The sequence below is a fragment of the Quercus lobata genome, chromosome 10 (genome assembly GCF_001633185.2).
Source record: "Quercus lobata isolate SW786 chromosome 10, ValleyOak3.0 Primary Assembly, whole genome shotgun sequence".
Classification (NCBI taxonomy): Eukaryota; Viridiplantae; Streptophyta; class Magnoliopsida; order Fagales; family Fagaceae; genus Quercus; species Quercus lobata.
The window spans coordinates 42,057,581-42,083,848 of NC_044913.1; the positions used below are offsets into that span (position 1 = coordinate 42,057,581).

Consider the following 26,268-nt stretch of genomic DNA (forward strand, 5'->3'; position numbering starts at 1 on the left):
TGAAAACAACAAAGTATAGATACTAAACATAACTCAAAGAACCATAAAACCAAACAAGAAAATAAACATAAAGTAAACCAAAAAAAATCAAGGTTTTCTTGAAAAGAAATGTCTTCTCCACCTTGGTATATGCATCATCCCTATGGAATTTCTCCCCCTACAAATGTGCACAAGATAGAATTTCTCCCCCTAAGAATGTGCACAAGAGTCATATAGAAATGACGATACACTCCGGTATACTCTCCCCTTTTTTGTTACGAATAGATAAATGAATCAAGAAAAAGGAGGGAAAGAAATGAAGATATGAACAAGGGTAAAGATGTATGATGGGTGCAAGATGAATGAGAAAATGAAGCTTAAACAAAAGATAAAACATCTTAAAAACACAATGCTAGAAAGCATAAAGAAAACATGATATGCTAAGGATGATGGAATAAGGTATAGACCAAGGCATGACATAGATACCAGAACATTTTATATGTGCTAAAAGGTCTAAAAAGACTTAACTAGCATGAGTGAATGCAAAACATGTCAAGTGATAGAGTGTGTGCATCAATGGTGCATCTAGTGTGCATGTGAGATGCATGACCAATGCATGAGCAAGCACTTATGGGACAGAGTGTATAAAATATACAATCAATGATCAAAACATGATAAACATGAATAATTATGGTGATCCTCAAACATTGGTTCTCAATGGAGTCCAAAACAATTAAACAAATACCATAAAGACATCTTATCAAACACCTAGTATGCACACACTATACATATATGATGAACAATGCATGAACATGTGAAAATCTGCCCTTAATACATGTTTAGAATACCACAATGGGCAAACATCCAAAGTAAATAGACATTTAAAACAAAACCCAATCAAGTAGATTGACAAAAATTAAGCTTTCCAACCACTATTTGAGAAAATCCCAACTATGCACATAAAACCCCAAAAAACATAATTTATGGATTAAAATCAATTAGAAGTGTTAAAAATTACTTTAGAGATGTTAATGGAATGCAAAACACTTAAAATTAGTTAGGTTTTGATGTAGAAGCTTCGAAAAATAGGGTTTGGAGAAGATGGAGTCATAATAGAGTCATATGAGGAGTTTTGGACCAAAAACTTACGACATACCCATAAAATAGCTAATCTAGGGTATTTCACGAGTAGCTAACTTGCAAGTTACGCACGAGTAGCTAACTCGCGAGCTACTTGCGAAAGCCACTGCCTGATGACCAAAAATGCCAAAAATGCATTTTTCAGCGCAGCTAAGTTGCAAACTACTTACGAACGACTCGCGAAAAAACTCTGACCCCTGTTATTCAACCAAAAAAAAAAAAAAAGCTTGAAACATTGGAAAACAAAGTAAGTACAAAACTTAAAAACAAAGAGTGATGAAAACACTTCCAAATACAAATAAAATTATCAAAAATCTTTTTGGTTTGTTCCACATATGGTTGAGTACACATATCACATTTGAACATGTACAATCACACAAATGAAACATGCATTCATTGAACATTGGACTTGTGTGTTGTGTGTGTGAATCAAGTATGAGCTAGTACATAGTCTAGTATGAAATTTCAATGATCAATTCAATCAAGTCATATACAACTAGCACGAAGTCAAGTGACCTATCTCACTAGTAGAAACGAACATATATGACACCCCCCCCCCCCAACCAAAGTGTTTACATTGATTGAAAGCTTTTCATTTGGCTTTCATTTTTTATACTTTTTGATTGATACAACTCAATTTTTGAGCAGCAATGCTATGAAATTTTTTATATTTCTTTGAGGAATAAGCCTTTGGCTTTGACATCATACATTTTGAATACAATTTGCTCCACTTTTTCCTAGTCAAACTAGTTTTCGAAACAAGACTTTTTCAGCTCTTTCTCTTTTTAGAGATTGACTTTTGTAGAGCTTTTTGACATAATAAATAAATGTGAGGATATATATAAGCACAAGTCTACGCATGTATCAAGATCAAACAAGACTATTGACTAATCCTTTACGACAAGATTGAAAATCTATTTACAACAATCAAACATAAATTTCTAGATTTCGGTCACACTTAAAAAATGTGCATACATAACAAGGTAAACTCATAAATACACTACTCCATTAGTACGGAAGTATTAGGCTAAACTCACATGTGATATGTACTCAAACAAACATGATTAAACTTTTTGGATTTTTTACTTTTTTTGCGTTTTTGGATTTTTATACACACAAAACAAAAGTATAAAGGTAAGATCAACAACAAAAACAAAAACAATGCATATCGAGAGATGCATGATGCACAAATGCATAATAATGAAGCATCTAATGCATGAAAAGTCCTACAAAAATCGAAAGAATTAGATCAAGAACTAAAAGAGCAAAAGTTCAACCATAAATACCCTTCCTCATCCAAACGGAACAATTGTTTGGAATAAATGTATCTTAAAAAATGAGATGAGGGTTGGAAGAATGAGAACCGGAGATGCATATAGACAAGGAGGTAAGAGCATTAACCACATGCTTTAATAACTTACCACTTTCAATCAAATCCGATTTAGCTTTTTTAGCACAACTTCCAAGAAGATCAAGTTTTTCTTTTCTTTTAATTCTTTTAAGAGTTTGAAACTTAAAGCAATGAGGTTTAAGATGACCAAATGCACTACAATGATGACAAACAATGGGTTTAGGTCCATTAGGCCTTTGAAGGAGGGATCTAGCAACATGGTTTTGTTCTCTCTTAAACATGGAACATTGAGGTCTTATGTGACCGATCACACCACAATGGTAGCAAGTAGGAACAAACTTAGATCCACTCAAATCCCTAGGGATGAGATCTAAATGAAGGCTTAGGCTTAAGAGCCTTTCTCTCTACTTTTTGGTTTCTTTTGTGTGGAGGAATGTACACCGATTTTTCTTTAAAGATATAACTCATAATAAGCACAAAATCGGATCTCACAACATGATTGCAACAAATATTTTCTTCATTTTTAGCAATAGGTTCAACAATCAAACACTTGGCATGCATCTTAGGAGATTCATTTTCACATTGAAGATCATCAACAAGTTTGTAAGACAAAACAAGTTTAGCATCTAAGTCCACATTCAAATATTCCAACTCTCTCATCTTTTCAAAATAATTTTCAACAAGTTTCTTATATTTCTCAACCAATTTATTGGATTCATTGAGTTTAGCAATCAAATCATCCTTTTCAGTTGTGAACTTGCTCAAATTCTCATGAAACTTCTTAAACTTTTTCTTCAAGAGTTTGACGTTTGGAATTTTAACAACACCCAAAGATTCATGTAACATGTCATCACAAACATGAGGATAAACACTCATAGGGACATATTCACAAACACATAGCATGTTACAATCAACAACATCCATAGAAGCATACAAAGCACTATCCATGGCAATAAACACAAAGGGTCAAGGATCACACTTAGATAATTAAACCAACACAAGTATATCCGCTCTAATACCAATTGAAAGCTCAAATTAGTGTGAAACACTAATGCTTGTTTAAACCCCCAATTTTAAAATTACGGCTTAATTGCTTTTACTCTAATTTATCTAAGTACAGAATAAGAGTAAAAGAAGCGTAATCATCGAAACTACTCTCTAAGCCATAAGCTAGCAAGCAACAATAAATATGAAGCTTAAAGAGTAAGGGAAAACAAATACAAACAAAAGATAATACCAAAACGTGTTATCGAAGAGGAAACTGAAGAACTCGGTAAAAAACTTTTCTGCAACCTTTCAAGTCGAAATTGATCCACTAGTGAATAAGTTGGAGTACACAAATAACAAAAGACCCTCCAATCTCCTGCTAGCAACAGACTTCTCGAAATCTTGTCTTCACTAGCTTACCGGATCTTGCAATATCGCCCAATTGCATCTGCCAAGCCTCACCGGCTTCTTTTGGCAAATCCTCAAAACTTCCCAAGCTCCAAAATACTCTTTACACTCTAAATATGTGCGAGTTGTGTTTGGGTACAAATCTTCTCTCAAGGTATGACAATGGGAGAGGAAAGGAAAAGAGACTACAATGATTTCTCACTAAAGGATGAGTAGCCTCTCTTTAAAAGGTGGGTTTGTTGTGTTGTAGAAACCTATCTAGGATTTTCTTTCTGAATAGCCTCTTTTACTTTTATGAGAAATTAAAGTATATATAGTACAGGTGAAGGGTAAGAAAGTCACACTTAAAATCCTCAGAGAGTTTCACGGGTACTTTACAAGAGAGTCAATACTGTACTGGAGGTCATACTGGTTTGGCCACCAGTACGATATATTTCGGATACTGGTCAATACTGGTTTGGCGTGAAATGGTGCTGGGTTGTAGTTGTTGGGTTCGGCGATGGAGATTGGAGAAACAGAGATGAGGTTCGGCGATGGAGATTGGAGAGACAGAGATGAGAGATGAGCGACAGAGGAGAGAGAGTGAGATAAAATATTATTATTTTTTTACAATACGTGCTACAGTGCAATTCTATGTTTAGAATTGCACTTTAGCAGTATTGCAAAAAAATTTGCAATACTGCTGTTTAGCATTCACCAATGCAGATGATTTTGGGGCTTAAAATTCTAAATTTCCCTTAGATATGGCATTAGCATTCTCCAATGCTAATGCTCTAAATAAAGGTAGTTTTGGATATTCCAGAATATGCTAATCATAGTTTTTGTTTGCATTTTAACGAAGAGTGTCAATCCACTAACTCAAGCATGACTAAGAAAAGCTTTTGATTTTTGACTCTCTCTCTCTCTCTCTCTCACCAAATGCATCCCCTATATTCCCCTCCCACTGTCAGATAATATATATGCTTTGAACCTGGACATTTCGATTCTCTAATGATAGAGATCCTCCCCAAATCTCTTTGAAACCCACTAAATGCTGTCCTATGTTACTTTTTTTTTATTTTAATAGGGTTTTCTGTCTTGTCTTTTTTCTTCTTTTTCTTGAGCAAGTAAAGGGTGGGGGTGCAAATTGGAGATAATAACTTTCATTTCATTGTGTCATCTCTTAGATTTATTTGTCTTTCTTTATTAATTCTGAATAAAAAAAAATCAATGTTAGCTTTTAATGAAAAATAAATAACCATTCCTTTAGCAAATTAGCAAGGCTTTATAAGATGCAAAACTTCCACAACTACCGCTCTTCTACATACCTCCATTTTCAAACACATGCATGAATGGATAACTTTAAAGAAATATCTTCGATGAGAACAAAGTTCACGTCCAATAGGGAATTAAATAATTTTGTATAATGTATAAAAGTTTCTATTTACTTCTGTAACAAGCATATGACGTCACCCCTTACGTACTCATACTTACATTTTGTGATTTCATCAATCCATTGAATCATAGCCATTTGTACAAAAATTCCAGTTATTCGGTCACCTTTTGAACCTCTATAAATAATCATTCTTAACTCACTTCCTCACTCACTCAAAGGCCACTACACTTGAAAAGTAGAGAGAAAAAAAAAATAGAGTGAAAATGAGTGAACAAAGCAAGCCAAATCAGCCAAGGCCGCCCCCTTCCTTGGCAAGCCTTCCGAAGTCACGAAGCCAGATCAAGAACACCATTCTGGCTGACATTTTTAAACCCTGTGGGAAATAATAAGGTGCTTCTTCTTCTTTTTTTCCTTTTTTTTTTTTTTTTTCCGGAGGGGGAATCAGTATCTTTGTAAAAAGAAATGCTGTGTCGCAATATTTTCACAACAAATTTTAAATGATATATTAAAATCAGATATAATTTGTTATTTAAAATTTCTTGTGAAAATATTATATACATAACATTTCGAGTTTGGGTTAGAATCATGTATATATATAACATTTCGAGTTTGGGTTAGAATCATGTATATATATGTATATATGTATATATATATGTATATATGGGTCAGTGCATAGTTTGGTAGATTCTTCAAATCGGTGAGAATCACTACCAGTGTAGTGGTGGAATTTTGGGCTTTTATTGAAGGGACTAAGCCCAATATAGAATCAGGCCTAGAGCTATGTGAGAGGAGAAAGAACTGTCTCAGAATAAATAATTCCTGGAATTTTGGGCTTTTATTGAAGGGACTAAGCCCAATATAGAATCAGGCCTAGAGCTATGTGAGAGGAGAAAGAACTGTCTCAGAATAAATAATTCCTACATCTTATCGGGAACAGTCAAAATGAAGATGAAGAGCAACCCAAGTGGAAGATCTGATTCTCTATATCAGGCCGTCCTCGTTAATGATGTGCTGTTATTTGTTGTACTCGAGTTTGTGTTAATATATAAAATATAATGAACTCCCTTTTCTACCCTTACAAGAAAAAAAAAAAAAGCTTTCTTTATCCTTTTATTTTGTTATGAATGTTTGAATTTAATTTTTAAGGTCAAAAGAGGTAGGGAATTATCTGTTGCTAATTCTTGTTCAATACTCGTTTAGTCTTGAACTTTGATATTTAGTGGTGCATGACATGCTTAGAAAAATAAAACAAATCTTAAGTGGTACTTTAGCAGTTATGCTAAGCTTATGGACAACTATCAAAAAAATGAAGCTTATGGACACAATATCATCAGCGAAACCCAAATTCATCCTAATTAAGACAGATCACATTAAAGATTAAACTTACAAAATGAAAGAATGTGGACAAAGACATGACATAGTGTCCAATAAACCTAAGTTCTTTCTATAACGTTTTAAGAAAATTTGTTTGGGAGTTCCACCATGGCCCATGCCTTTGTCTTTTTCAATTTTTAGATAGAACCCACACCATTTGTTTTCTAATTAACTTAATCGATATAGACATCCATTTCAGGTCCACCACACCAAGTACTAAGTAACTGTGAAGTTTAATTATTGGTTCACATCTCACCCAATTTCCTTTCTAATGGCCATAATCCATGTTTTTTTCCTCTCACCCAAATTTGCTACATATTGATTTTTGTTCTTGTTTTTTCTTTTCAACTATTAAAAAAAAAAAACAGCCATTTGGTTGGTTTTAAATGCAAGCACAAAAATGGCTTGGAATCTAAGTTTGTTTGTTTTTTACTTCATTATATTTTTGTATTAGATTTGACTAATGAGCCATGAGGAAACGATGGGACATCTTGGAAACAGATGCACCAAAAACATTATCCTCACATAAGGTTGTATGGGTCTAGCTAGATATTTCCAAATGACATGGAGATGGATATGGCCAAAGCAATTTAATTTGGTCACTATATCAGTATCTTTGATAATCTTCTTGGAGCTTTTTTTTTTATTTCTTTTGGTGGGTTGTGGCATAGGGCTGCCATAGGCCATGTGGGTTATTCAACGAATTGTACTCCGCAAATTGACATCTCACCCAACGTCTCACCATGCAAACCCAACAAAAGAAACCAAATTATTCCTTATTTAAAGCATTCACAGCAGTTGTTACAAAAAAAAAAAAATGTCATTTTAACACACTAAAAGTTTACTTTATTATTTTACCATATCATTTTACAATATTTCATTTATCAAATGTTCTATCATTCAATTCTATACATTAAAATAATATTTACTACACACTAAAATAATATATTATCTCCTTCCTATCATCACCATCAACAACGTCATCAACAACAACGACACATCAACCACTGCCGCAACAACAACCACCAACAATCACTGCTACAACAACACCGACCAGCCACCACTGGCACAACCACCACTTCACCACCACACATGCCCAGCAAGGTAGCAACCACCACCATCCCACCATCACACATACCCCAGTAAGGCAGAAACCACCAACACCAAAAAAAAAACCAATCACCAAGCACAACCACCACCTAAATGCCAAACCACCACCAATTCAACACTGATTCAGCACCGATTCAAACAAACAAACACAACCACCGATTCATCATTTCATCAAACAAACACCAATAGCAACCTTCACCGATTTAGCCACCGATCTAACCACCGTTTTAAACAGACAAACACCAACAACAACCATCACCGATCCAGCCACCAAGAAACCAAAAACTCACAAACCACAAACCCACAAACCCATCAAAACCCACTCACCTCTGCCGTGAGTCTGTGACCAACCTCGCCGTGACCTAGGTTGCCGCGACCCACCTTGCAACGACCCACCTCACTACAACCCACCACGTCACCATACCCACGACCCACTCCGTCACCTGACCCACACCGGAGCCCACACCAGAATATACCCACCTCGGAACCCATCCTTCACTAGAGAGAGGGCAATTAGACAAAGAGGAATGAGAGAGAGCAGGATCTAGAGAAGTGATGGAGTGGCTCAGAGTGGGATGAGAGGAAGAAGAAAAGAGGATGGCTAGTGACAGAGATGGAGTGGCAGAGAAAAAAAAAAAAAAAGAAAGAGAGAGGAGAGAAAGCTAAAAAGGATGCGAGAGAATGAATAATTTTTTTTTTTTTTTTTTTTAGCATTGTCGTCCATACCTTTGCAAAATGCAACAGTACTATTCATATGTGGCAAAAATTATGAGATTTGGAACATCTGATAAAGGGGGTTTTTTGGTGTTTGATGTGCCAAATGTGCTAAATATTTCGCATTTGGTACATTTAGCACATCTAGTGTGGACGCTCTAAGTTATAACGCATGCTTATGCTAGCTGTTTTCTTAATTCTAATAAAACATATCACACACATACCGACATGCACACACACATACACAAAAAAAATGCATGCAAGTGGACCACGGTCATTTTCCCCAATTCAAATAAGAGACTTCCACATTTTGCCTCATGAGGACTCTAAATCGATGACAACGCAAGATAGTAATCCATCTGAGGTGGCACCGAATGGTGAAAAAACGGATTTATTGAAGCCACCGAATGGTGATTTACCGATGAAACAAGATTTTTTAAATAATTCCACAGAATTTTTCGTTTATTAAAATTAGGTGAAGCATAAATGGCAGTGAGCAAAAAAGGATGGGATGGATTCAGTGCCTTAATCAACGTTTGGATACTATAGTCACTTGTGGTGAGAATTTTCACTCTAAAATTGCTACCCTCATTCCTTAACATCCATATGCCTCCCAAGTGTTGATGATCATTTTTGGAAGCCCAATAGAAAGAAGAAGCCTAGCAACATGGTAGAAAAGAGTTAATAAGTGGATAGAAAAACCATTAAGCTCAAGTGGCAGGAATAATGAATTGCAGGCCCATGAAATAAACAAATGGGCCTTGAGGAAGTAGACAGGCCTAAAGGAGCCCGGAAAGAGAGAAGAAGCAAACCCATAGACAGTATGTGATGTAGAAAAGTGAGAATGGGCTACAGCAGGCTCGAAGTAATGAAAGTAACGAAAGGGGTTAATGGAAAGTCCATGAGCCCCAAGAATGAAGGATAAGGTAATTGGGTCAGGAAAGTCCAAAGGAGTTAGTAAAAACCCATAGGAATGCAGAGCTAGGAAAAGGGCCAAAACGACCCAAGGAAAGTAAATGGGCCAAGGATATCCAACGTAACCAAAAAAGCCCAAATGACTATACTGAGTCATTGAGGGAAAAATAAGCAACAAGCCCAAAGAGGCCCAATAGGCTTGGGTTAAATAACGCTACAACAGGGGATCACAGTCAAGATCACAATCACAAATACTGTAATAGCAACCTCTAGGAGATAATCGCAACAAAATAAGTAAACACTGATAAAGAAAAAGAAGAAAAAAAGAAAGAAATGAAAAACTTGGAAAGATAGAGAATAGGGAGTATAGAATGGCAGGCATGCACCACTAGGTTGATCTCCTCTCTCCCTCTAAAGCCCTGCTCTCTATCAAAAAAGACAGAGGATCCTCATTAAACATAAACCATTCAAGCCCATTCCCTCAAAGCAATTAATTTCTTTCCCCTGGGAGATTTGTCACATTGAGGAAATGGTTTATCTTCTTGGTTTCAGCTCCACAGCATTACTTGGCATGGTAGACTAATTTTTCCCACTTTAATTCAATAACCCCATTATTATTATTCCCCATTTATTTCTCCACTTTTGGCCTATGGGGTGTCTCTTGTCGCTCCCTTTTATTCATTTTGTCCACTATTTCTTGTGTTATCTTTATTATATTTGTCTGTCATAACTTACCCATAGTAGCTCTGCTTGTCATGGGCCTATGATCAAAGCCTAGCAAATGGGGCATAGTTTTTGCACAAGACGGACCAAAGTGAGTTACAGTTGGACCGGTCCCGACTCCCTTACTCAAAACACTTGGGCCTAATACTGCAGGAGGCAGCCTAGCCCAACATTGTAAAAAAGGCTCACTACACCGAGAAACCAATTGGATCAACTCTCTAAGAGTGGGAGTACGAAAGGTTGTTAATAACTGTTTGCGCCCGCTCCTCAGCAATGTGGGGCTCAACTAAGATTAGGATTTAGGGTCGATGCCTACGATACAGCTCGTATGCGTGGTTCCGAAAAGCTACACTTCCAGCTCCCTCACAATTCCATGCTATCATCTTCATGGAGGAAGATTTGGGGTTAAGGTAATCATTGGGGACCCCCAGGGTCCTCAGAGTCCTCACTATTAACCAAATACTACATTGATGCCTCGCTGTCATTGTCTTTATCCTGTAGATTGGCTCTAGCTCTCCTAGCCTTGCCCAATGCATGACAAACACAATGTATGGTTGGCTTGTGTTGGAGAACATTATGATATACAACTTTCGTTCAGGTGCACCACACATACCGAGAAGCAAAGGAGTGCGCTGATGCTCTCACGAAACGGGGGAACCACCAACAGCAGGTTTTGACTATATATCAAACCTGCCCTAGTTTTGTATATTCAGGTTATGTAAGGGATATGATCGGCCTAGACAATAATAGACTGTGTGCTCAAAGGCCAGATATGGCTATTAATGTATGAACTTTGTTTTTAATTAAATAAGACCTCCGTTTCTACCAAAAAATAAATAAATAAGAGACTACCAAACGAACACAAGCATCAATTTTTTATTTTTTTTTTTAAGATTTGGCAAAATTTCAACATGTGACATCCACTTCATAATAATGCTCCTATCATCAAATTAAGATACCAATTAATTTTTGTGTAGACAAGAGTTGAACCCTAAATCTCTTAACCTATAGTATTCATTTCATAATAATTATTTTTATCATCAAATTAAGATACCAATGGTTTTTTGTATAGACAAGATTTGATACCCAAATATTCTATTAAACTTATGACGTTCACTCCATGACGATTGTTCTTATCATTGGGCTAAAAAGTCAATTAATTTTTGGTGCAAGCGAGATTTAAACTACAATAACCGTGTAAATATGCACTGTTACTGTAGTATTTTTGGATATATACAGTGTTATAGACCCACTAATATGTATTGTTTTTGGGTAAAAATGGGTAAAATTCACTACTTTTTCTATTTTCCATGGAGCAGTGCAATTACTCTATAACTAACCAGATCAATGGGTCTATAACACCATACATATCCAAAAATGCTAAAGTAACAATGTATGTTTACACCGTTTAGATTATCTATTATATACTCCATTTTATTTGAATAATAATAATAATTATTATTATTATTATTATTATTATTATTATTATTATTATTATTATTATTATTATTATTATTATTATTATTATTATTTTCATTTCGTCTCTTTCTCCTCAAAAATCTCAAAAAGAATACTATATGGCCTTCTCACCTCTCTCTTAAAAGAATACTCTCTCGTCTCTCACTGCTTCACCGCTGCTGCTGGCCCACTACTACTTCTTCCTCTTCATTGGGATCTAGATTTTCGATGGATTTGATAATTTGTATGGATTTGATGAGTTTGCATAGAGAGTTTGGGAAGAGAGCGAAACTAAAGGGAGAAGTGAAATTGAAAAAAAATTATATATAAAGTTATAGTAACCATGTATATTTATATAATAAGAGCATTAGCATTGGAAAATTCCAATGCTACTCTATTTTACCATTCTAAAACATCACTTTATCATTATACCATACCATTTTACAATACCTCCAGCATCCCAAAACTCTATTTTTATTAAAATATTATTTTTTAACCTTTCTTTATTATTTCTTTCCAACCGTTTTTTAGTCTCATTTTCCTGGGCTTTCCAACAGCCATTTTTATTCCTTTCTCTCAACCTCTAGCACCGGTTCAACACACAACACACACACACCCATGATACACTGATCAACCTATCCAAACCCATCACCACACCCACACACACAAACACAAACATCAAACCAGCAACAAAACCACACACACAAACACAAACCATCAACAAAGCCACACACACACAAACCATCAAACTAGTTGGAGCCAACAACGGCCACCACACCCACCACCCAAGCCACCGATCAGCAAACCCAAGCCACCGATCTGAAACCCACGCCGCCAATTTGAAACCCAGGCCACCGATCAAAAAAATCATCACCGGAGCAAGCCCATTCAAACCCATTCAAAAAAAATCATCACCGGAGCAAACCCATTGAAACCCAGGCCACCGATCAAAAAAATCATCACCGAAGCAAGCCCATTCAAACCCATTCAAGAAAAATCATCACCGGAGCCACCTAAGCAAACCCATTCAAAAAAAATCATCACCGAAGCAAACCCATTCAAAAAACATCATCACTTGAGCCACCGGAGCAAACCCATTCAAAAAAAATGAGAGAGATGAGAGAGCAGATGGAGAGCAGAGACAAGAGAGCAGATGGAGAGCAGAGAAGGTAGAGAGAGAAGAGAATAGAAAAAATGAGAGAGATGAGAGACAGAGGAGAGAGAATCAGAGATAAAATTTTTTTTTTTTTTTTTACAATACTGCTACAGTGCAATTCTATCTTTAGAATTGCACTGTAGCAAGTATTGCAAAAAATTTGCAATACTTGCCTTTACAATTCTTTGATGCAGATGATTTTAAGGCTGCAAATGTCAAATTTCCCTTAGATATGGCATTAGCATTCTCCAATGCTAATGCTTATTGTTGCAAAATGTAATTATTCAATGTTATAAATTCACTTATACAAGTAGTTTTCTAGCAAAAATATATAAATTTGACACCCACTGATACCGAGTGTTATAAATACCCCAAAATTTGTTAAACTGGCCCCGCGGTATCTTCCACAACAAAATCCTTCAAGCAAAGCAACGTTGTGTGCCTTGGAGGGTTTGAAAGGGATAGTGTGATAGCATCCAAGGCCGTTGAAGAGGTAAAAAATAGCATGACGAACCTTCGCTACATTGGGCCGGCAATGGGAGAGAGCCCAGGGTCGAGCATGACTTAAAATACTTGTTACACACGTTTGAAATCCGAAAGAATCCTAAAGGAAATCAGAATCCTAGTGCAAGGATAATTCTAGAAGATACGCGCTTAATGAAAGACCCACTCTACAAGGAAATGTTTTGTCCATCATGTTTGGGATTACTCAAGTAGAGTCCTATAAGGAAAAGACTTCTATGTCAAGGAAGAAATGCCAACCTTCTACTACTATAAAAGCCCTAATACTCTCACAAATCAAGGTACGCACAATTTCCCCTTCTCTAGCACTCTAGAGTTGAGAATACTTCTAACTTGACCTTCGGAGGGTATTTGGCCGGCACCACACCGATGCCCTCTGTTAGATCACTTCTTTCTTCTTGTAGGTCGCTATTTCGAGTCTGCGAGGATCGTGTAGCTCATTGGTGATTTTACGGCATTGTCAATTGGCGCCGTCTGTGGGAATCGAAGAGTTTAGCCAAACTATCACCTCCCAGACATAAGAGTTGCATGGTACTCACTCGCTCGATAGCTACCACTAACAACGTTCAAGGAAATGAGCTGCCAAGATCTACTGCATTAGAGAGGCAGGTCCAGACTCTCATGGCAGCAGTAGAATGACTCACAAAACAGAACCATGATCTGGAGGAGCAGCTATGCCAAAGGGATGAAGGACATAACGTTCAAGAGTAAAACCAAGAGGGTACCAGTGCCGAACGAAGGGACCAAGAGAAGCCAGAGGGCAGCAATGCCCCAAGCAGACCAGAACAGCAAAACATGAGCCTTCCATCCCTCATGGATTCGGCCCCTCCACCTATTATCGCAGAGATGCAGACGATGAAGGAGCAGATGGAGGTCAAGATGAATGCCCTCAAAGGATGAGTGTCCAATGATCTTGACGACCTAGTAAACAGAACTGACTCACCATTCACTACCTCCGTCAACTCATTCCCCTTGCCCCAAAAATTCTGCATGCCCCAGATCGAAAGCTACGACGAGGTCAAGGACCCCTTCGATCATCTAGAGACTTTCAAAACCCTGATGCACCTTCAAGGGGTACCAGACGAGATCATATGTAGGGCATTCCCGACGACGCTGGAGGGCCCTGCGAGGGTTTGGTTCAGTAGATTGACGCCAAGCTCCATCAACACTTTCAAAGAGTTGAGCGCCCAGTTCACCTCGCATTTCATAGGCGGACATCGGTACAAAAGGTCCACCTCATGCTTAATGAGCATCAAGCAGCAAGAAGACGAGACACTGCGGGCCTACATAACTCGTTTCAACAAGGAAGCCCTTTCAATTGACGAAGCTGACGATAAGATACCCGTAGCTGCATTCATTAACGGGCTGCGGAAGGGTAAGTTTTTATTTTCTTTATACAAGAATGACCCAAAGACCATGACGGACGTGCTCTACAGAGCCACCAAATACATGAACACAGAAGATGCATTGCTAGCCCACGAAGAGAAACCTAAGAAGAGGGAGTGACAAGAGGACACAGGACAAGATAGGGGGCGAAAGGTTGCTAAAACCGGAGATCAATGAGATGAAAGGCGCCCTAGACCCCCCACTGGAAAGTTCACCAATTTCACCCCATTAACCGCCCCGATAGATCAAGTCTTGATGCAAATCAAAGATGAAGGAGCACTGACGTTCCTTGGTAAATTAAAGGGAGATCCCAACAAGAGGCCAAAGGACAAGTATTGTCGCTTTCACCAAGACCACGGGCACGACACAGCCAACTGCTATGACCTGAAACAGCAGATTGAGGCCCTTATTAGATAAGGGAAGCTACAAAGGTTCGTCAGCAAGGAAAGAACCGATCCGTCGCAGGAACAGGCCCCATGACGGGGGAACAAGTGCCCTAGACCACCTATAGGGGACATAAGAATGATCGTAGGGGGCACAACCGTAGCCGAATCTTCCAAAAAAGCCCGCAAAACAAATAAAAATAAAAAATAAAAAAAAAAATAAAAAACACAATATAAAATTGTTCACTGCACACAAAGAAAACAAATAATTAACACAAATTACATAGGATCATCTACTCCCATCCTTGAAAAGGATCTACATCAGGACCATAATATACATAAGTATTAGCATTTGTCAACACAATATCATTTTCACCATCATCCTCATCAAGAACAACAACATCATCATCATCATCTTCCAAAGTCATTGTTGCTAATGGTTCTTCAATGCTAGCCCAACTCACATCTTCCTCAATTAGTAACAGAAATTCAGATTCCTCAGATACCTGATCCTCCATTAAATCAATATTATCAAGGCTTATAGGATCCAAGTAATCCTTTGTCCTTCTAATGTTCCTACCAAAATCAATATCATACATCAGTGACATTTTCTAATCATTCAAAATAAAAATTGAATATATTTAAAAACATACATTTCTCGTAACAATAGATTATAACGAACATACACCAAGTCATTCAAACGTTTATGCTCAAGCCTATTTCTCCTCTTGGAATGGACAAACTCAAATGTGCTCCAAGATCTTTCACAACCAGTTGCATTACAACACTAACTTAGCACTCGAATTGCAAACTTTTGTAATTCTGGAGTGTCATTTCCAAATTGCTCCCACCAAGCAACTTCCAAAAATAAAAGAAATTATTAATTTAGTACAAAGCAAATAACAAACTTTCAAATGAAATATATATATTTATGTATGTATAGATACATATAGCATACCTGAACTTAGTTTTTCACATTGGCGGATTGCCATAGACATTCCAAAGTCACCTAAAGACTTTTTGTATGATTCAATTTAAGAACTAAAAATGTCTTGCTCATCAGGATCAGAAACCAGCCTTGTAATGGTACTAAGTAGGCCTTTTGTAACATCTTTTTGCTTCTTAAATGAAGGCCTAAAGAAGATTCCAGGGTTGAGATAACAACCTGCTGCATGTAATGGACTATGGAGTTGTTTATTCCATCTAGCATCAATGACACTAGTAAATGGTATATATACAGAAATTTTATTCTTCAACCTTGCTTTTATATTCTCCTTTGCTTTATCCATTGCCTTATACAAGTATCTCATTGATGGTTTTTCATCCCCATCTACAAGACGTAGTACTCTAACCAAAGGCTCACTAATCTTCACTATTTGTTGACATTGTAACCAAAACTCTTTATCTTCCAAAACAATTGTAGCCACCTCCTTTCCCATGACATCTCTAGCATGTCGAGATTCGACCCATTGATCACAAGTAAACATTTGCCTAAGTTCTTTCTTGAACTTAGTCAAGCATTGAAGACTTAAAAACTCAATTGCAAACCTTGTGATGGCTGGACGAATCAAATCCCTACCATTAATGAAGTCGCTTCTCATCAAAGATAAAATCTTGCCATGGTTGTATATGAATTTAGTAATCTTTTTAATCTTTTGAATGGTTTCGTCAATGATAGGAAAATATCTACTATCAGAAAAATTTTCCAACATTAAATCAATGCAATGGGCTGCACAAGGAGACCAATAGAATGACCCATATTTCTGCATTAGCTTCTTTCCTGCAGACTTGTAAAAATAATCATTATCTGTAATGAACTGCACAATGTGCTCAGGCCTAACTTCTTGAACAACTTTATCAAATAGCTTAAACAATGTATCTGCATCCTTTGTTAGGCCTGACACATCAAGGGATCTAAGAAACATGGTACCTCTAGGACAAAACACTAAAAAATTAATGATTGGAGCTCTCTTTTGATTTGTCCACCCATCTGACATTATTGAACACCCATAAACTTTCAAATCATTTTTCACATCTAAGAGATAATCATTCATTTCACCCACATGTTTTTGTAATAAAGGCCCCCTCAAGTCATGATAAGAAGGTCCCTTAAAACCAAGCCCAATAGCTGCTACACTATCTAAAACTCAATAGTTGCTACACTATCTAAAACTTCTTGATAATACACAGAGCGAGCGGCATGGAAAGGTATATTAGCATGGTACCACCATCTTGCAAAATTCATTCTTGCCTTCTCAACCATTTGCTTTGAGGCCAAAGAAGACCTTATGGATGGTTGAGAACCAGGTTTTGTTCTTGGAGCAAAAAAAGATTTAATGTTTGACTTTTCTCCAACTTTTTCTTTCCCTTTGGTGTAATAATTACTAACTGATGAATGACTCTTTGAACCCCCTCTCTCATTATCATTATTACCTTCATTATGATGATCATCATCATCCTCCTCCTCCTCTACATCATAGGGATTTGCAATTTCTTTATTCATTCTTCTTTTTTTCTATTTACTTTTCTTTAAATCTTCAATCAACTGTTTCATTTGCCATTTTACATCTTCAGATACTTTTTTACATGCTTCAACATCACCCGAAATCCCAGCAAAATGATACTTGAGCCTAGTAATTCCTCCCCCCCTTATCATTTTATAACAAAAAGTACACTAGGTGTTATTTCTTGCATCCGGCACAGCACGGCCATAAGCCTATGCTAGATCCTCGAATCTTACAACCGGGCCAGATGCTACACTTGACTAATTTTCAGTCATAATTCACACTGCATATATATCATCAATTATTTGTTAATAACTCTAAGTTACCTTTTTATTAATAGTCATACTAAGTTGTAAATTACTAACCCAATATTTCAAGCTAACCAAAATCAAGAATGAAACAACAATATATATCAATTCATGAACACAGTATCAACACAATAATCAATTTTGCTATCAATTCTTGAACACAGTAATCAAGTTGTTACTTATCACATTCCACATGAAATATAATTCCACACAGAAAAAATTAAGACAAAATTTTACCTGAGAGTGGCCGAGAGAGTGAGAGACACAGAGCAGCTGAGAGAGAGCGTGAGAGAGAAAGAAAGAAAGAGGGTTGTGTGGGTACTGGGTAGTGCAAGGGTTTTAGAATTAGGATTTAGGAAAATTACCATGTTGCGCTTGAAAAATGTCAAAATTAACCAAAAAGGGGCTTTTCAGGTTTCGGTCCGGTATCCATTTACCGACCGGTACAGCCGGATTTCGCCGGTACGAGGCCAGTACGACTGGTACAAGGCCGATACGGCTAATATTTTTTTCGATACGAAACAGGGGGGTCGAACGTATCGGATTGCTGGCCGGTACAGTATATTCCGATCGTACCGGCCAGTACGGTACGGAATCGATAACCTTGGTACCTTACGAGATGGCCTGTCTCGTGAAGTACTCGCGAAATGTAGCCTGGCACTTGACTCTTCAGCTTCCAACACATGCTTCTCACGTGGCCTTTTCATGGGAACCTTTACTCGCGAACTTCTTGCGAGCTAATCGCGAAACTGTACTGATCTTCATTGCATGCTTGATTTTTCACCAACTTAATACTAAACTCAATACAATAAAATCCCACAAAATACAAGGAAATAAATTAATGCAATTACAACATTTTTTGTCATGAAATAAAACCAACATAAAATATGGTTGTAAATCACAACTTTACAATAGCAATAGCGTCAAGAAACCCAAAAACTCGAAGCATTTTTCTTTCTAACTTACAATGTTCATGGTTCTTAGGTCTTGCTCTCTCTGCATTCTCCTTTTTGTGTCAATTTCAATGTGCGGGAGCTAAGTTGTATCTTTTTTGCCTATCTCAAACAACAACATAGCTATAGCGTTAGTAAGAAACCCAAAAACTTGAAGCACGTTTCTTCGAATTTACAATGTTCCTGTTTCTTAGGTAATGCTTTCCCTTCATTCTCCCATACATTTTCCTATCTATAGTGCTCACAAGATTTATGGTCATTTACTTTTTCGTTTTCAATATTTAGAATAATTTGTTGTTTTCAATATTTAGAATTTAGATTACATATGGTTAAAAAGAAATGTTTCTTTTGTGTTTATGGATTCTCAAATATGTCTTTCTAAAGTCTCAAGAAAAAGAAGATGGGGGATTTTGATTCTCAGATCTTTTGTTTTTTTTTTTCCTTGTGTTTTTTAACGGTAATACAGAGGTGGATTAGGGTGAAGGGTAAAGTTACACTATTGAAACTATGGGTAGGCAAACATGAAATCGATCCAAACCACTAATGACTAATTTAAAATTATACCTATGATTTGACTAATTTATAATTATCCCTACTATTTAACTTCTTTGAAGATAAGGCCTATTTGGTAAGAGTACTTGAATATAATTTTTTATTTTGCAATCCATAAAATGGTGGCCCCTACACTTGAATTTATTATTTGACTAATATTTTCTAAATACAATTTTCAAAAAACAGTATCTTATTTTCTTGATTTAGAATAGAATTTTGAAAATAGCTAAAAAGGTGTTTTCAGGATACAAAAAATGTTTTTAATGATATAGTTGTAAATAAATTGAAAATAGTGGATCTCACATATTTGTCCAAACTCTTTTATCTCTTAAATTAAAGAGCTTATCTTTATCACAAAAAGAATTCCCACACTTCAAATTTAAAACTTATCATTAAAATATATATATATATATATATGATGATGATGAGCTCTATTCTCTTATCATTATCCACACACACACATACACACACACAAAAAAAAAAGTAATCTACAGATTCTACACGTTACTTTATATATATATATATATATATATATATATATATATATATATATTGTAAGGACGCGATTTGCAACGAACCTTAACAGTGTTGGGTTCGCACGTAAAAAGGCCCAGACAATATGATTTGTAAAGCGTGGGTGTAAAGAACTAGGTTAACTATGGTATCTTAAAAAGAGTCACTCTCACGTATATTGAAGGTCAAAAGTTGGTACAACGATTGTTTTCTTATATGATCAATACAATTCTTTTTCTCTACTTTTGCTCTCTTCCTTTTTGTCTGTGTTTTTTTCTCTTTTCTTTTTCTGTTCCGATTCCCTTTCTTCATGCTCTTCTTTTAGTTTATATACCCCTCTTTGTGTTCCATCCTCACCGCACACGTGTAGGTTGGGTCCGGAGGATTTCTTTCTGTCCCATCTAGCACCTCTTGGAACTTCCTATGGGCAGCTGTAAGGCTGCTTCCTTACTGTTCAGGTATCACCTCCACATTAATGCGGCCAGAGAGTTGGTTGAGAGGTCATTAATGCGGAGGCAGCTGTAGTTATAGATATTTGTTTGCCTTATCTCTTTCATCCTTGGTCGGTTATTCTATCTTTTACGGTGACCTAATTCTGAGGTCTGGTTGCAATAAGACCACGTCCTGATTGTCCTCGGATGCATACTGTCGAGGAGTATGGTGTCCTTGGTCGGATACAGAACCCTACCCTTGTGATGTTGACTACCATCCCCTTCAGTAACTACCTTATGACCTGACTTGGCCTCCTCGGACGGATATGCATCCTCGGATGGGCCACGGGCCCAACATTCCTGAATCAATCCTGAACTTTATGGGCCTATTGATCAAACGGTCCCACATATATATATATATATATATATATATATTTTTTAAAATCTCAAAATTAGAAATGGTCTCCCAAACAATTATTTTTTGTTTTTAGTATTTTGAAAATTGTTCCTAAAAGTGAGAGACAAACACATAAAATATAAAAATTATTATTTGACAACTAGGTTCAAGTTCAATTTTTTGAAAATTGTTTTTATATTTTTTTAAATGAAAAAACAAAAATCCTCCTACCAATCAGGCCCTAAGTGATCGGTTTTGATAGGCTAAAATGAAGGACTTCCCTAAAAGGACTTGTACTTATGGATAGGTTGTTTTGTATTAATATTTTTAAGTACTGAATTAATGTTAGAATCTTATATCTATATAAAATATATTTTAAAGTAGTGAATTAATATTGGATTTTCAGATTTGATTTTTAGACTTTGGAATGAAAATTTCATTTGTGTTTTTCTTTAAATCTGATGTTATTTTTTTAGTATTTTAATAATTGATCTGTTAATAGTCTATATAAGCAGTTTGTAAAATAATTTGTAAAATAATTTGTGACTGTAGCTGTGGGGCCAAAGAAAGTGTAGCCCGGCCCAAGCCCAGTTTATCTTAAGGTCTGCGGCCCAAGCCGAGGAGAGCCATTGCCGAGGACGACCTCCTCCTCGGCACTTCACTAAATGCCCAAAGAGAGGAACAAAATGAGTGTAAGGGCAGGGCCAGGGAAAAAGCAACCAACACAGTAATACGAAATTCAGCGTCTGATAGGCCCATGCCCATGCCCATGCACCTTTCCAGCAATTCCCAACCACTCTAGGTATGGGTCGACTGGACAGGCCTGCACCCCAAAAAGTAAAATCAACACGTGGATACAAAAAAGGGGATAGAGCACCAGTATAAAAGGAGAAGAGAAAAACTCCAGGAGGGGGGTTTTGGAACGAAGGAAATCAAACCCGCCCATGCAGTATTTTCCCAGAGGAACTACTACCAAGCAGATTATCTATGCTCAAGGCCATACCTTTGAAGCCCACTCTCTACAAATGATATTGTGAGAGCCTCCTTTCGTACGAGCCCAATACTGTCTTGGGATCGTAACAAATTGGGCACCTACAATTGGCGCCGTCTGTGGGGAGGTTTGTGTCTTGGCATAGATGATGGTTTGAGACAATACCCGTGTCGTTTCTACCAGCCACTTACAGTGCTCTAGCGTAAAGCTTCGATAGGGGCTATGATCCTTGACTAGGGGCTACACTTATAGCGTTAGCCACGTAGATGGTTCAAGGGGCTCGGCCGAGGATTTCATTCCCGTCAAGGCCCCACAGATGAGAAAAGCAAAATTACAAGTTTTGGACAGAACCAAGGTCTTGTATGGTCCTCGGACTCAAGCCTCTGGGGAAACCAACTACTTAGAAGAAAAATTACAAGTTTTGGACAGAACCAAGGCCTTGTATGGTCCTCGGACCCAAGCCTCTGGGGAAACCAACTACTTAGAAGAAAAATTACAAGTTTTGGACAGAACCAAGGCCTTGTATGGTCCTCGGACTCAAGCCTCTGGGGAAACCAACTACTTACAAGCAAAATCACAAGTTTTGGACAGAACCAAGGCCTTGTATGGTCCTCGGACCCAAGCCTCTGGGGAAACCAACTACTTAGAAAAAAAATTACAAGTTTTGGACAGAACCAAGGCCTTGTATGGTCCTCGGACCCAAGCCTCTGGGGAAACCAACTACTTAGAAGAAAAATTACAAGTTTTGGACAGAACCAAGGCCTTGTATGGTCCTTGGACTCAAGCCTCTAGGGAAACCAACTACTTACAAGCAAAATTACAAGTTTTGGACAGAACCAAGGCCTTGTATGGTCCTCGGACCCAAGCCTCTGGGGAAACCAACTACTTAGAAGAAAAATTACAAGTTTTGGACAGAACCAAGGCCTTGTATGGTCCTCGGACCCAAGCCTCTGAGGAAACCAACTACTTAGAATAAAAATTACAAGTTTTGGACAGAACCAAGGCCTTGTATGGTCCTCGGACCCAAGCCTCTGGGGAAACCAACTACTTACAAGCAAAATTACAAGTTTTGGACAGAACCAAGGCCTTGTATGGTCCTCGGACCCAAGCCTCTGGGGAAACCAACTACTTAGAAGAAAAATTACAAGTTTTGGACAGAACCAAGGCCTTGTATGGTCCTCGGACCCAAGCCTCTGGGGAAACCAACTACTTAGAAGAAAAATTACAAGTTTTGGACAGAACCAAGGCCTTGTATGGTCCTCGGACTCAAGCCTCTGGGGAAACCAACTACTTACAAGCAAAATTACAAGTTTTGGACAGAACCAAGGCCTTGTATGGTCCTCGGACTCAAGCCTCTAGGGAAACCAACTACTTAGAAGAAAAATTACAAGTTTTGGACAGAACCAAGGCCTTGTATGGTCCTCAAACCCAAACCTCTGGGGAAACCAACTACTTAGAAGAAAAATTACAAGTTTTGGACAGAACCAAGGCCTTGTATGGTCCTCGGACCCAAGCCTCTGGAGAAACCAACTACTTAGAAGAAAAATTACAAGTTTTGGACAGAACCAAGGCCTTGTATGGTCCTCGAACCCAAGCCTCTGGGGAAACCAACTACTTACAAGTAAAATTACAAGTTTTGGACAGAACCAAGGCCTTGTATGGTCCTCGGACCCAAGCCTCTGGGGAAACCAACTACTTACAAGCAAAATTACAAGTTTTGGACAGAACCAAGGCCTTGTATGGTCCTCGGACTCAAGCCTCTGGGGAAACCAACTACTTACAAGCAAAATTACAAGTTTTGGACAGATCAAGGCCTTGTATGGTCCTCGGACTCAAACCTCTGGGGAAACCAATTACTTACAAGCAAAATTACAAGTTTTGGACAGAACCAAGGCCTTGCATGGTCCTCAGACTCAAGCCTTTGGGGAAACCAACTACTTAGAAGAAAAATTACAAGTTTTGGACAGAACCAAGGCCTTGTATGGTCCTCAGACTCAAGCCTATGGGGAAACCAAGTACTTAAAAGAAAAGCTACGTTACATGGGCCTTAGGAACTATCCGAGGAGAATTTCCCCATTAACGGTTGGGTTAATCCCTACACTGAATGGATTGTCCAGCCTACCCTCGGACCCTCAGTACCAAAGGGATTGATGCAACTTAGAGCAATGTGCTACCAAAAAAAACACAATTGAGGTCCCTCACTGCTCGGCTACCCTCTCGGATGAATTATTTAGAGTTTATCGTTCTCGAACATTGGTCTAGCATGCATCGCGCAGCACTCAGCCGTTATCCCGGTTAGTTCCAAGAGTTTAATTTATTGAGGATTACCATTGTTATACTTGATAATGTCTGTAAGTTTGAACTAGTAGGAATCTGTGTTAAGGCATTTTTCTGCTCCGAGTATCATTAAAGGCAAGCTTATATTTAATATTCATGCACAAAGTAGTTGTTGCAGAAAAGAAAAGCATTTCGAAAGAAATAAACTCATCTTTTATTAAGACAAAGGAATAGTACAGTGTACAATGAAAAGCTGAAATAAGCTTACATTAAAGCAAACTACGTAAGTAAAAAGAAAAATACAAGAGAGTAAAGATAAAGCCGAAGGAGAAACACAGAGGAGAGGTTGGCTGCTGCGCCGAGATGTTGAGTAAGGGAACCACTCCTCAATACTTTTACATGCCCATAACTCAGGCAGCAAAAGAACCCGACGAGGGGCCTGCACCTTCGAAGAAAAGGTGCAGAGAGCACCTGGTTTTGGGCTAGCGCCGCTGAAGAAAAGGTGCAGGAAACCCAACTTGGGGCCTACACCGTTGAAGAAAAGGTGCAGGGAGCCGGAAGTTGGGGAGCCCTCGCGAAAATTTGCCTGCGGCAAGGCAGACGGCGCTGATGGCGGAAATTCCTTCTTCTGACATGCCAAAAATCTGGCATGACCAGAACCTGCTTCGGATTTTGACTAAAAGAGAGAGGAAGACCATCTTCCCCCTGTCAAAGCGGAGGACCGGCTTGAACCTATGCCATCCTTGTCCGTACCATATCACCTTGAGGATTCGGTGTCTCTGAAACGGGTAAAGACCCTTCATCCCCACCCATGCCTCAAGCATACTGCCCTGAGGCTAAATGACACTGAAAATGGAGACTGAGTATGGCGGATGGATTATGTTTCTGAAGGAAGCAGAAGGGTTTGTATGCAAGGGGAGTGACCCCCTATCCTATTTATACACAGAGCAGACCGGTGGCATTAAACTTGTGCAAATTTCCAGGAACGCTACAGACAAAGCAGACTGGACTCAATTTCCAATCTCAACCTCAGCCGTAGGATCTGAAGATCCTCGTGAAGGCGCGCCTCGAGTACCGAAATATCAAAAGGCTCTGCGCGAATGAAAAATAAAGGCGCGTCCCTTGGTCTGACACGACTCCCGAGTAAATGGAAAAATGCAAATATTTATGGAGTGCAGAATCAGAACAGGCTATGATGTAGGCTCAACATTATCAAAACCCTCCTTCCCAACTAAAAGTCGGGCAGCAGGCTTTTAAGGGGCTATTGTGGGGCCAAAGAAAGTGTAGCCCGGCCTAGGCCCAGTTTATCTTAAGGTCCGCGGCCCAAGCCGAGGGGAGCCATTGCCGAGGACGACCTCCTCCTCGGCACTTCACTAAATGCCCAAAGAGAGGAACAAAATGAGTGTAAGGGCAGGGCCAGGGAAAAAGCAGCCAACACAGTAATACGGAATTCGGCGTCTGACAGGCCCATGCCCAAGCCCATGCGCCTTTCCAGCAACTCCCAACCACTCTAGGTATAGGTCGACTGGACAGGCCTGCACCCCAAAAAGTAAAATCAACACGTGGATACAAAAAAGGGGATAAAGCACCAGTATAAAAGGAGAAGAGAAAAACTCCAGGAGGGGGGTTTTGGAACGAAGGAAATCAAACCCGCCCATGCAGTATTTTCCCAGAGGAACTACTACCAAGCAGATTATCTATGCCCAAGGCCATACCTTTGAAGCCCACTCTCTACAAATGATATTGTGAGGGCCTCCTTTCGTACGAGCCCAATACTGTCTTGGGATCGTAACAAATTGGGCACCTACAGTAGCATTACTTTTTAAAAATAAAAAAATTGTAATTTCCATTTTTCTTGTACAAGTTTAATACCAAAAAATATTTTCAAAAACACTATCATATATCCAGATAAATCGTTTTGTTATTATTTTTTTTTTTTTAAGAATATTTTATGTCAAAACAAACAACCAAGAGACACTATATATTGATGATGAATAATTTGTGACCTCGTCAACTAGTCTGACTACAATGATACAATCAACTACATTAAGAATCACATTTTGATTTGGAGCAATACAACATAGTAATAAAGGTAGTTTTGGATATTCCAGAATATGCTAATCATAGTTTTTGTTTGCATTTTAACGAAGAGTGTCAATCCACTAACTCATGCATGACTAAAAAAAGCTTTTGATTTTTGACTCTCTCTCTCTCTCTCTCTCTCTCACACCAAATGCATCCCCTATATTCCCCTCCCACTGTCAGATAATATATATGCTTTCAACCTGGACATTTCGATTCTCTAATGATAGAAATCCTCCCCAAATCTCTTTGAAACCCACTAAATGCTGTCCTATGTTA

The 26,268-nt window shown here is 38.1% G+C and overlaps 1 protein-coding gene across 1 annotated transcript; it reads right to left on the bottom strand.

Moving 5' to 3' along the window:
* Positions 1 to 16,015: 16,015 nt before the first annotated feature.
* On the bottom strand, positions 16,016 to 16,906 carry LOC115964778. Its single transcript, XM_031084031.1, has one exon. It carries the CDS (start codon positions 16,904 to 16,906, stop codon positions 16,016 to 16,018), a length of 891 nt encoding a protein of 296 aa, XP_030939891.1.
* Between the last annotated feature and the right edge of the window lie 9,362 nt (positions 16,907 to 26,268).

Bases quoted from the DNA above. Each gene is read 5' to 3' on its own strand.
- LOC115964778 (XM_031084031.1), bottom strand. From the start codon at position 16,906: ATGTTTCTTAGATCCCTTGATGTGTCAGGCCTAACAAAGGATGCAGAT.